The following is a 13580-nucleotide window of genomic DNA, read 5'->3' as shown; positions in this document are numbered from 1 at the left end:
TCTCCACAAACTTCCACATGTTGCAGTCACGGCACACCACCTTCCCTGCCATGTTTATGTAATCTTGTTTTATTTAATTACTTGAAATTAGAATTAGATTATTCTGGTTTATTAATTTATTAGTTTATCTAGTTTAAGTCATTGATTTGATATAAGTTTCTCAGCTCTGAATTTAATGACTTACCTGCTGTCCTGTGATGCCACTCCTTGATTTAATTTTGTTGATTTTGCATTTGCTGCCGCACAGATCGCTGTCACTGCTGATCTTCCCACCACTGCCAGTCTACCAGTGCCCTTTCTGTTGCCTGTCAGCCTGCCAGCCAAGGCTACTGCCATCCTTGCCAAAATGGGGCAGTGTGAAGCTGGGCCTTCTAGGCCCAGAGGTTGCACGAGGTCTTCCTCCAAGGCCAGCTGCAGTTTTTCCATAGGAAGTCAGCTGCATGCTTGCTGCACCTGCTACTCTCTGGCAACAGAAAATGCAATGTAATCGGCTCCCTTCAAATAGAGAGCCTCAGTAGCTTCCTCCTATGCAAGAGTAGCCATAAAACTGCAAGATGTTGCAAATATCTCCAGCTGCAGGCTGGAAGGAGCCCAGCATATATAAAATATGGACACAGTTACCTTCGCAGCCACTGGCGATGCTGTTCTTACCCTACTCTGAGATTGTGGCTGCAGCAGATAGCAAATTTCAGTGAGGGCATCCTTACTGAAGTGCAGGCATCTCACATATAGCTCTTCGTTGAGGCTCAAGATAGGAGAATTGCTCCCTGAACATCTTGGGTGAATATGGCCTCCTGCTCAAAGTTAGTTTCCCCATCACTGGTATTCCAAGCCTATTACTGCACCCATGTATGGGAGCAACTGATTTGTGCCGAATCCTTGAAGTCGGGACAAAGTCCTTCAGCAGCTACCACACCACTTCTTGTAGACTTGAGCAACTTTAAAGAACTCTAGAAAGCAGCAAACACGTGTTCAATCATAACAGCCAGTAGAAATCAATCAGCAACTAACCTGAAAATGTTTGATAAATAATGCTGGTGGGGATGGCCTTCCTCCTTCTGAATGCATGTTCAGCTGTGCAGGCTTAAAAGAGATTGTTAACTGGAAGACTGAGCTCCAAAATGGCAGCACCGATGTCACTTCAGTGTTATGATTGACATCATGATCTGCCTACTCTGCAAATGTCCAGCAGACGCTCACTGCACACACTAACACTTCACCAATCTGGTTTCTGGCACATCTCGCACCAGAAGTGTGCGCACCTGCTGCACATCCTATTTTGGACCTCTAAGGGTACTCGTAGTGATCAAAAAAAGGTATTCCTTATCTGAATTTTGCACCTTGTATCTCAAATAGAACTTCTGGTTTGGCATTAATTGAATTGTAACATTTAGGCTATTAGAATGTCCAGTGTGGTGAGTAGAAATGTCACTATGATAAAAGGGGAGTTATGGCTGTTAAGTTAAAGTTAGTTATGAGGGAGATTTATTCTTCATTACATGTGACAGATGGTGCTTCCTCATTTTGAGCATAAAAGTCACCAAATGTGTGGTTTCAGGAAGTGAATTAGGGGAGCATTACAGTGCTAATTTATCTGTCTTGTACTGTATTGCAGGTGCACCTACAACTGTGTACCTGGCTGATGAAAATCAGGATCTGGTATCTGTGAAGTTTTGGGCAGGTTTAAATCAGCTGGCATTGGAAGATATTGTCAAGCCAGGTGCCTTAGTTGTTGCAAGCAACTTACAGTGGACATCGGATAGCTACATGGGTATTCCTGTACTGTTCACTGGGGATCTTTCCAGCTTTTCTGCAAATCCAAAAGAAGGACATCTACGGGAAAAGTACACTCAGCTAAAAATTTCGGTGCAGGTAGAGTATTTGAAAATTTCTATATTTGTTATTGCAATCTGGCAATAGAGTAAGCCTAGATATAGTTTCAAGCTGACTGAAACTGAAATATTCATCTGTACAAAGTTCCTAATATATTAGTAGTTATAACAGAAATTTATATGACTAACAATCATGTTAAGCCCCGTCAATGCTAGTACTTCACCCTAACTATACTAAAAGCATTTCATGTAGGAGGAACTCTATATACTTCCATACAAAAGCATTCTCTCATCTTCTGATCTTCAAAGCAGCCATGATAAAATTGTGAGATGGTTTTGGCTTAGCAGTATTCCAAACCAATTTTCATTCACGTAAGTGTTGGTTGTTTGTTTTTTACTCTTTTTAAATCAGAAGTGAGATCAAACAAGACTTGAAAATTTTATACCTAATGGTTTTATTAACAAAAACAGTACAGGTTTACAGATAGAGATGAATACAAACTTTAGTAGAATTCAAAACTTAGAATGCCGGATTCTTCTGTTTCGTAAAGACAGAGGTTAATTGTCTGCCAATGTCCAGAGAAATAGAGTAATTGTGGCACAGGAGGAGGTCATTCGGCCCATTGAATCTATACCTGCTCTCTGTAGAGCGATCCAACCAGTCCCATTCTGCCCCCCCCTCCCCCCCTCCCTCTGTTCCCATATTCCTGCAAGTTTATTTCCCTTAAGTGCCATTCCAGTTTCCTTTTGAAATCATTCATCTTCTCTGTTTCCACCATCCTCATAGGCAGCGAGTCCCAGGTTATTACTACTCGCTGTGTAAAAAGATTCTTCCTCAAATCCCACCTGCATCTTTTGGACATGACCTTAAACCTGTGTTCGCTAATCCTTGTATCATCAACTAATGGGAACAGCTATTCTTTGTCTACCTTATCTAAACCTGTCATAATCTTGTACACCTCTGTCAGATCTCCCCTCAATCTTCTTTGCCCCAAGGATAACAACCCAAGCTTCTCCAACCTAACTTTGTACTAACAGTGGCGCAGTGTTTAGCACCGCAGCCTCACAGCTCCAGTGACCCAGGTTCAATTCTGGGTACTGCCTGTGCGGAGTTTGCAAGTTGGCCTTGTGACCGCGTGGGTTTTCGCCGGGTGCTCCGGTTTCCTCCCACTGCCAAAGACTTGCAGGTGATAAGTAAATTGGCCATTGTAAATTGCCCCTAGTGTAGGTTGGTGGTAGGGAATATGGGATTACTGTAGGCTTAGTATAAATGGGTGGTTCTTGGTCGGCACAGACTCGGTGGGCCGAAGGGCCTGTTTCAGTGCTGTATCTCTAAATAAATAAATAAATAAAATCCCTTATTCCTGGAACCATTCTGGTAAATCTCCTCTACACTCTCTCAAGGATTCCCACATCCTTCCTAAAGTGTAACCAGAATTGGATGCATTACTCTAGCTGTGGCCTAACCAAACTTTATAAAGGTACAGCATAACTTCCCTGCGTTTGTACTCAAGACTTCTATTTACGAATCCTAAATTCCCATATGCTTTGCTAACTACTTTCTCTATATGTGCTGCCACCTTCAAAGATCTATGCACATGAACCCCCAGGTCCCCTCTGTCCTTCCACAATCTTTAGAACTGTGCCATTTAGTCTCTTTTGCCTTTCCCTATCCCTTCTTCCAAAATGCAGCATCTTGCACTTCTGTATTAAATTCCATCTGCCACTTGTCTGCCCATTCTGGTAGCCAATCTATGTCCTGTTGCAGTTGTTTGGTATCATCCTCATTGTCTACTAGACCTCCAAGTTTGATATTGTCAGCAAATTTTGAAATGTTATTCTGTATTCCAAAATCCAGATCATTTATATACATCAAAAAAGCAGTGTTCCTTGCACTGAACCTTGGGGAGCACGACTGTTGACCATCCTCCATTCTGAAAAGCAACCATTTACCATGGTGTGCTATTTTCTGTCGTTAAGCCAATTTTTTATCCACGCTGACGCTGACCCTCCTATTCCATGTGCCTCAATTTTGTTAACCAACCTTTTAGATGATACTTTTTCGAACTCTTTCCTAAAATCCATGTAGACATCCATTGCTTTCCCTTCATCAACCTTCCATGTTACTTCATCAAAAAATCAATTAAATTATTCAAGCACGATCTGTCCTTTACAAATTCATACGCGCTATCCTTAATTAACTCAAACCTCTCCAAGTCTTCAATGTCCATCACCAAGAGTGGTTCAGTAGCACCACTACTGACCGAGTCCTAAAGGACATAGCTGCCAGACTGGGGCTGTGGCAATTGGTGAGGGAACCAACAAGAGGGAATAACATACTTGACCTCATCCTCACCAATCTACCTGCCACAGCTGCATCTGTCCATGACCATATTGGTAGGAGTGACCACCGCACAGTCCTTGTAGAGACTAAGTCCCATCCTCACATTGAGGATACCCTCCATCGTGTTGTGTGGCACTGCCACCGTGCTAAGTGGAATAGATTTCAAACAGTTCTAGCAATGCAAAACTGGGCATCCATGAGGCGCTGTGGACCATCAGCAGCGGCAGAATTGTAGTCATCCACAATCTGTAACCTCATGGCCCAGCATATCCCCCCATTTACCATTACTATCAAGCCAGGGGATCAACCCTGTTTAAATGAAGAGTGCAGGAGGGCATGTCAGGAGCAGCACCAGGCATACCTCAAAATGAGGTGTCAACCTGGTGAAGCCATGAGTACCTTCATGCCAGACAGCGTAAGCAGCATGCGATAGACAGAGCTAAGCGATCCCGCAACCAACAGATCAGATCTAAGCTCTGCAATCCTGCCACATCCAGTCGTGAATGGTGGTGGACAATTAAACAACTAACCGGAGGAGGTGGCTCCACAGATATCCCCATCCTTAATGATTGGGTGGGGGGGGCGGCTAGCGCATCAGTGTAGTAGATAAGGCTGTAGCATTTGCAACCATCTTCAGGCGAAAGTGCCGAGTGGATGTTCCATCTCTGCCTCCTCCTGAAGTCCCTAGCATCAAAGATGCCAGTCTTCAGTCAATTCGATTCACTCCGCATGGTATCAAGAAACGACTAAAGGCACTGGTTACGCAAAAGGCTATGGGCCCTGACAATATTCCGGCAATAGTACTGAAGACCTGTGCTCCAGAACATGCCGTGCCCCTAGCCAAGCTGTTCCAATACAGCTACAACACTGGCATCTACTTGGCAATGTTGTAAATTGCCCAGGTATGTCCTGTACACAAAAAGCAAGACAAATCCAATCTGGCCCATTACTGCCCAATCACTCTACTCTCGATCGTCAGTAAAGTGATGGAAGGTGTTGACAGTACAATCAAGCAGCACTTGCTTAGCAATAACCTGCTCAGTGACGCTCACTTTGGGTTCCACCAGGGCCACTCAGCTCCTGACCTCATTACAGCCTTGGTTCAAACATGGACAAAAGAGCTGAACTCAAGAAGTGTGATGGGAGTGACTGCCCTTGACATCAAGGCAACATTTGACCGAGTATGGCATAAAGGAGCCCTAGCAAAACTGGAGTCAATGGAAATCAGGGGAAAAACTCTCCGTTGGTTGGAATCGTACCTAGCACAAAGGAAGATGGTGGTGGTTGTTGGAGGGCAATCATCTCGGCTCCAGGAAATCACTGTAGGAGTTCCTCAGGGGAGTGTCCTAGGCCCAACCATCTTCAGCTGCTTCATCAATGACCTTCCCTCCATCATAAGGTCAGAAGTGGAGATGTTCGCTGCTGATTGCTCAATGTTCACCATTCGCAATTCCTCAGATATTGAAGGGGTCTATGTAGAAATGCAGCAAGACCTGGACAATATCCAGACTTGGGCTTGGTTGGTGAGTAACAGCTGTTAGAGAATAACTCTAAATAGCTCGGTAAGTAACTAAAGAGAAAGGTCTGCAGTTCTTTTTAATATAGTAGGTAGTGTTTTTTGGGGGGAACCAAGGTACCTAGTGTAAATCTAATTTTTGGGTAATTTAAGGGAGTAAAAACAGTGGGATAAAAAACAGTGACAACACAGGAAAACTGTAAAGCTCATTGGTTGGTAAGTAACTGCTAATTTGAATTACCCATTCTAAATTGATTTCAGATTAAAGGTGAATAGGAGACATTTTACGGATTAAAAACTAAAGATCAGTCGGAAATTTGAAAAACAAATTAAAATATAATTAAATTGAGATGCAGAGCCAGGTGATGTGTTGTACCTGCATGATGTGGGAGCTGGTGGACCCCAGTGTGGTTCCGAGTGACAACATCTGTAGCAAGTGTTGGCTGCTCGGGGAACTCCGGCTCAGAGTTGATGATATCAACTCTGCGATACATCAGGGAGGGGGAGAGTTACCTGGACGCTGTGTTTCAGGAGGCAGTCACACCCCTTAGATTAACTACCGTGAATTCGCCCAGTGGTCAGGAACAGGAGGGTGTGACTATGAGTGAGGCAGGTAGAGGGATCCAGGAAGTAGTGCTGCAGGAGCCTCAGCCATTGTCCCTGGTTCAACAGGTTCGAGATTCTTGCTCCCTGTGTGGACGAAAGCAGAGACTGTAGGGAGGATGAGCAAACTGACCACAGCACCATGGTAGAGGGAGCCATTCAAGTCGGGCGAGAAAAGAGAAATGTAGTCTTAATCGGGGATAGTATAGTTAGGGGCATAGACACTGTTCTCTGTGGCCAGGATTGAGAGTCCTGAAGGCTCTGTTGCCTACCTAGTGCCAGGGTTCGGGATATCTCAACTGGGCTGCAGAGGAACTTGGAGTGGGAGGGGAAAGATCCAGTCATCGTGGTCCATGTAGATACCAACGATATAGGTAGAACGAGGTTAGAGGTTCTGCTGAGAGAATATGAGCAGCTAGGGGCTAAATTAAAAAGTAGAACCAAAAAGGTGGTAATCTCTAGATTACTACCTGAGCCACGAGCAAATTGGCAAAGGGTCAATAAGATTAATGGCGCAGTGGTTAGCACCGCAGCCTCACAGCTCCAGGGACCCGGGTTCGATTCTGGGTACTGCCTGTGCGGAGTTTGCAAGTTCTTCCTGTGTCTGCGTGGGTTTTCGCCGGGTCCTCCGGTTTCCTCCCACATCCAAAAGACTTGCAGGTGATAGGTAAATTGGCCGTTGTAAATTGCCCCTAGTATAGGTAGGTGATAGGGAATATGGGATTACTGTAGGGTTAGTATAAATGGGAGGTTGTTGATCGGCACAGACTCGGTGGGCCGAAGGGCCTGTTTCAGTGCTGTATCTCTAAATAAATAAATAAAAATTAAATTAAAGAGGTAAATGCGTGGCTCAAAGATTGGTGTGGGAGAAATGTGTTCGAATTCATGCGACATTGGCACCAGTACTGGGGAAGGAGGGAGCTGTTCCGATGGGACGGGCTCCATCTGAATCATGCTGGGACTGGAGTCCTGGCGAATCGTATAACTAGGGCTGTAGATAGGGCTTTAAACTAAATAGTGGGGGGGAGGGTTCAGTTGCATGGAAAAACAGGAAGTTAAAGGAGAAGGTAAGAGTACAGGTTAGTGGTGAGGCTGATTGTTACCAAACTGCAAGAAGTATACTGGTTAAACCAGAAGAGAGAAATAATAAACAGGCGAATAATGCATAAGTGCTGAGGGACAGGTTAGGGGGTACAGCCCAAATAAGAGTTCTGTATACAAATGCACAGAGTGTGAGAAATAAACTAGATGAACTGCAGGCGCAAATTCAAATGGAAAATTATGATGTGGTGGCCATTGCGGAGACGTGGCTGCAGGATGGTCGGGACTGGGAACTAAATATGCCTGGTTATAAAGTTTACAGGAGAGACAGGGAAAATGACAGAGGGGGTGGAGTAGCCTTACTGATTAGAAATAATATCACCTCATTGGTGAGGGAGGATATAATGAAGGGAAAGCATCCAGTGGAGACCTTATGGGTGGAATTGAGGAACAGAAAAAGATCTAAAACTCTAATTGGTGTTGGGTATAGACCCCCTGGTAGCAGTTCTGTGGTGTTAGATTGTATAAATGCACAAATTAGGCAAGTGTGTAACAAAGGCAGAGTAGTATTAATAGGGGATTTTAACTTACACATAGATTGGGAGAGGCAGACTAGCATCTGTCAGAAAGGTAGTGAATTTCTGGAATGTGTCTGGGATAGTTTCCTACAGCAATATGTCCTAGATGTAACAAGGGGACAGGCAATATTAGATTTAGTTATGAGGAATGAGCTAAATTTAATTAGTAGCCTAACTGCGTGAACACTTATCAAATAGTGATCACAACATGATCGAATTCAAGGCAGCGTTTTGAAAGTGAAAAGCACGAATCAGCTACTAGAATTTTAGACTTGGGTAAGGCTGACTTTACGGGGATGAGATAGAGACTGTCCATGGTAAACTGGATAGATCTGTTAATGGGTCAAACGACTGAAGTACAGTGGAGAATATTTAAAGAAACATTTAACGAAATACAGAGCGAGTCTATACCCCGAGAGGAAAAAGCTCCACTTCACAGAAGAACAGCCATGGACAACTAAAGAGATTAGGGAGAGCATAAAACAAAAAGAAATGGCTTACAAAAATGCAACACGCAGCACAGATCCGACCGAATGGGATTGATACAAAGACCAGCAAAGGGTCACAAAGCAGCTTATAAGAGCTACTAAAAGAGATTTTGAAAGGATACTTGCAAGGGACATCAAAATCAATAAGAAGAAATTTTATAGTTACATAAAGAGAAAACGGGTGGTCAAGAGCAATGTAGGCCCATTAAAAGCTGAAACTGGAGATATTGTCATTGATAATGGGGAAATGGCAGACATTTTGAACAATTACTTTGCCTCAGTATTTACAGTTGAAAAGGATGATAACTTGCCGGAAGTCCCGAAAAAATTAATTGCTGATAGGGGACAGGGACTTAATACAATTAACGTAAGTTAATCAGTCACAAGGAAATTAATGGAACTCGAGAGTGAGAAATCCCCAGGACCTGACGGTTTCCATCCGCGAGTGTTAAAGGAAGTAGGGGAGCACATTGTAGATGCCCTAACTATAGTCTTTCAGAGTTCCCTAGGTTCAGGAGTGGTCCCTCTGGATTGGAAAGTTGCACATGTCACTCCACTTTTTAAGAAGGGTGAAAGGGGGAACAAAGGAAATTACCAGTTAGCCTGACATCTGTGGTGGGCAAGTTGCTGGAGTCTATAATCAAGGATAGGGTGACTGAACACCTAGAAAAATTTGTTAATCAGGGACAGCCAGCATGAATTCATGATGGGAAAGTCACGCCTGACAAATCTCATTGAACTGTTTGAAGAGGTGACTAAGGTAGTGGACAGTGGAGTGTCTTTGGATGTTATTTATATGGACTTCCAGAAGGCATTTGATAAAGTCCCACATAAGAGACTGTTAACTAAGGTAGAAGCCCATGGAGCTGAGGGCAAATTATTGACATGGTTAGAAAATTGGTTGAGTGGTAAGCAACAGAGTGGGGGGATAATGGGAAAATACTCCGATTGGCAGGATGTAACTAGTGGTGTCCCGCACGGATCTGTGTTGGGGCCTCAATTATTCACAGTATTCATTAACGACTTGGATGATGGCATAGTAAGTCATATATCCAAATTTGCTGATAATACAAAGTTAGGCGGCATTGTAGACAGCCTAGATGATAGCATAAAATTGCAAAGAGATATTGACAGACTAGGTGAGTGGGCAAAACTGTGGTAGATGGATGTCATTGCGGGCAAGTGTGAGGTTATCCATTTTGGACCAAAAAAGGATAGAGCAGGGTACTTTCTAAATGGGAAGAGGTTAAATACAGTGGATGTCCAAAGAGACTTGCCACGAGAAAGTGCAGAAAATAATCAAAAAGGCTAATGGAATGCTAGCCTTTATATCTAGTGGATTGGAGTATAGAGACACAGAGTATATGCTGCAGCTGTACAAAACCCTGGTTAGACCCCACTTGGAGTCCTGTGAGCAGTTCTGGGCACCACACCTTAGGAAGGATATATTGGCCTTGGAGGGAGTGCAACGTAGGTTTACAAGAATGATACCTGGACTGCAGGGGTTAAGTTATGAGGAGAGATTAAACAAATTAGGCCTGTTTTCCCTAGAATTTAGAAGGTTAAGGGGTGATCTGATTGACGTCTTCAAAATATTAACAGGAAAAGACAGGCTAGATAAAGATAAACTATTTCCACTGGTTGGAGATTCTAAAACTAGGGGGCATAGTCTAAAAATTAGGACCAGACCGTTCAGGAGAGATGTTAGGAAGCCCTCTTCACGCAAAGGGTGGTAGAGGTTTGGAACTCTCTCCCACAAACAGCTGTTTTTTTTTTTGAGATACAGTACTGAAACAGGCCCTTCGGCCCACCGAGTCTGTGCCGACCGTCAACAACCTGTTGAAGCTAGAACAGTTGTTAATTTTAAATCTGAGATGGATAGATTTTTGTTAAGCAGAGATATTAAGGGATATGGGCCAAAGGCAGGTATGTGGAGTTAGGCTGTGGATCAGCCATGATCTCATTGAATGGCGGGACAGGCTCGTGGGGCTGAATGGCCTACTCCTGTTCCTATCTTCCTATGATCAGTGGCAAGTAACATTCATGCCACACAAGTGCCAGGCAATGACCATCTCCAACAAGAGAGAATCTAACCATCTCCCCTTGACATTCAATGGCATTATGATCGCTGAATCCCCCACTATCAACATCCTGGGGGTTACTGTTAACCAGAAACTAAACTGGAGTAGCCATATAAATACCGTGGCTACAAGAGCAGGTCAGAGACTAGGAATCCTGCAGCAACTCACCACCTGACTCCCGAAAGTCTGTCCACCATCTACAAGGCACAAGTCAGGAGTGTGATGGAATACTCTCCACTTGCCTGGATGGGTGCAGCTCCAACAACACTCAGGAAGCTCGACACCATCCAGGACAAAGCAGCCCGCTTGATTGACACCCATCCACTACATTCACTCCCTCCATCACCGACGCACAGTGGCAGCAGTGTGTACCTTCTACAAGATGCAGCAACGCACCAAGGCTACTCGGGCAGCACCTTCCAAACCCACAACCTCTACCACCTAGAAGGACAAGGGCAGCAGATGCGTGGGAACACCACACCTGAAAGTTCCCCTCCAAGTCACGCACCATCCTGACTTGGAACTATGTTACAGTTCCTTCACTGTCATGGGTCAAAATCCTGGAACTCCCTTCCTGATTGCACCGTGGGTGTACCTGCAGAGCACTTGGAGAACAGTAGTAGAATTGGACAGCGTCAGCATGGATTTACGAAAGGGAAATCATGCTTGACAAATGTACTAGAATTCTTCGGGGATGTAACTAGTGGAGTTGATGAGGGGGAGCCAGTGGATGTGGTTTATTTGGACTTTCAGAAGGCTTTTGACCAAGTCCCACATAAGAGATTAGCGTGTAAAATTAAAGCACATGGGATTGGGAGTAGTGTATTGCGATGGATAGAAAATTAGGTTGGCAGACAGGAAACAAAGAGTAGGGATAAATGGCCCTTTTTCAGAATGGCAGGCAGTGACTAGTGGGGCACTGCAGGGATCGGTGCTAGGACCCCAGCTATTCAAAATATATATTAATGATTTAGATGAGGAAACTACATGTAATATCTCCAACTTTGCAGATGACACAAAACTGGGTGGGAGGGTGAGTTGTGAGGAGAATGCAGAGGGGCTTCAGGGTGATTTGGACAATTTGAGTGAGTGGGCAAATGCATGGCAGATGCAGTATAATGTGGATAAATGTGAGGTTATCCACTTTGGTAGCAAAAACAGGAAGGCAGATTATTATCTGAACGGCTATAAACTGAGAGAGGGGAATATGCAAGGAGACCTGGGTGTTCTCGTACACCTGTCGCTGAAGATAAGCATGCAGGTGCAACAGGCGGTAAAAAAGGCAAATGGTATGTTGGCCTTCATAGCGAGAGGATTTGAGTACAGGAGCAGGGATGTCTTGCTGCAGTTTTACAGGACCTTGGTGAGGCCACACCTGGAATATTGTGTGCAGTTTTGGTCTCCTTATCTGAGTAAGGATGTTCTTGCTATAGAAGGAGTGCGGCGAAGGTTTACCAGACTGATTACTGGGATGGCAGGACTGACGTATGAGGAGAGATTGAGTCGGCTGGATTATATTCGCTGGAGTTCAGAACTGTGAGGGGGGATCTCATCGAAACCTATAAAATTCTAACAGGACTTGACAGGGTAGATGCAGGAAGGATGTTCCCGATGGTGGGGGAGTCCAGAACTGGGGGTCATAGTCTAAGGATATGGAGTAAACCATTCAGGACTGAGATGAGGAGAAATTTCTTCACCCAGAGAGTGGTGAACCTGTGGAATTTGCTACCACAGCTAGCATTTGAGGCCAAAACATTGTATGTTTTTAAGAAGGAGTTAGATATAGCTCTTGGGTTTAAAGGGATCAAAGGGTATGGGGCGAAAGCGGGAACAGGTTACTGAGTTGGATGATCAGCCATGATCATAATGAATGGCGGAGCAGGCTTGAAGGGCCGAATGGCCTACTCCTACTCCTATTTTCTATGTTTCTACCCCAGATGGACTGCAGTGGTTCAAGAAGGCAGCTCACCACTACCTTCTCATGGGCAATTAGGGATGGGCAATAAATGCTGGCCTGGCTAGCGACACCCACATCCCATGAAATACATTTTTTTTTTAAAGTACCTCTTGATTTTTTCCCCCTCTGATTATTGTTGCTAAAACTTTACCACTGAAATTAAACTGACCTGGCTGTAGTTACTAGGAATGACCTTACACCTTTTCTTGAATATGGGTGTCACATTTGCCAATCTCCAATCCTCTGGCACCTCCCCTCTGCTGTATCTAAGGAAGATTGGAAGATGATGGCAAGCCCTTCCACTATCTCCACTCCCGCTTCCTTGAGCAACCTGGGATGCAGGGCATCTAGACCAGGGACTGATCCACTCTAAGCACAGCCATCCTTTCCAATACATCCTTCCTATCAGTTTTCACCCCATCCATTACCTCGACCATCACCAGTTCTACAGATATTTTGTCAGCCTCCTCTTCCTTAGTAAACACTGATACAAAGTACTCATTAAGTATTCCAGCCTTGCCCTGTGCCTCTAAGTATATATCACCCTCTTTATTCCTAATAGGCCCCATCCCACATCTTACTACCTGCTTTCTACTTACATGTGAGTAGAAAATTTTTGGGTTCCCTTTTATGTTAACTGCCATTATAAACTCATATTCTCTCTTTGCCGGTCTTATTTTTCTCTTCACTTCCCCTTTTAATTTATTGTACTTGGCCTGGTTCTTATTTGAAAAATTCACTGGACACGCATCTTACACCCTCTCTTTCTTTTTTGTCTGTCTCCCTCATCATCCAGAAAGCCCTGGATTTGTTTCCCTTACCTTTCGCCCTTGTTGAGACATACCTAGCCTGTACCTAAAACATTTCCTCCTCCAAGATAACCCATTATTTGGCTACTGTTTTTCCTGTCAATCTTCAGTTCCATTTTACCTTGACCATATCCTCTCTCATCCTATTGAAGTTAGTCCTCTTCAATTTAGAAGTTCTACTTTAGATTGTTCCTTGCTCTTCTCCATTACTAATCTAAGCCTGATGAAATAATGATCACTGTTAGCCAAGTGTTTTTCACCACAGACACTTGGTCCACCTCATTCCCCACCAACAATGCCTCCATCCTAGTTGGACTGAGAATGTACTGGC

The 13580-nt window shown here is 44.1% G+C and overlaps 1 protein-coding gene across 6 annotated transcripts in view; it reads left to right on the top strand.

The window, feature by feature from the left end:
• The window catches only part of brca2 (BRCA2 DNA repair associated), a 177147-nt gene that overhangs the window by 154148 nt on the left and 9419 nt on the right, over positions 1 to 13580 (top strand). For all 6 annotated transcript variants that reach the window (XM_068033510.1, XM_068033512.1, XM_068033506.1 and 3 more), the window contains exon 25: positions 1616 to 1872. In XM_068033510.1, coding sequence (XP_067889611.1) covers positions 1616 to 1872 — 257 coding nt within the window. The remainder of the gene's footprint in view (positions 1 to 1615; positions 1873 to 13580) is intronic.

Source organism: Heterodontus francisci, chromosome 6 (assembly GCF_036365525.1).
Source record: "Heterodontus francisci isolate sHetFra1 chromosome 6, sHetFra1.hap1, whole genome shotgun sequence".
Taxonomy (NCBI): Eukaryota; Metazoa; Chordata; class Chondrichthyes; order Heterodontiformes; family Heterodontidae; genus Heterodontus; species Heterodontus francisci.
Note: the sequence above shows the minus strand (reverse complement) of the source record. Positions and strands in the feature narration are given on the sequence as shown.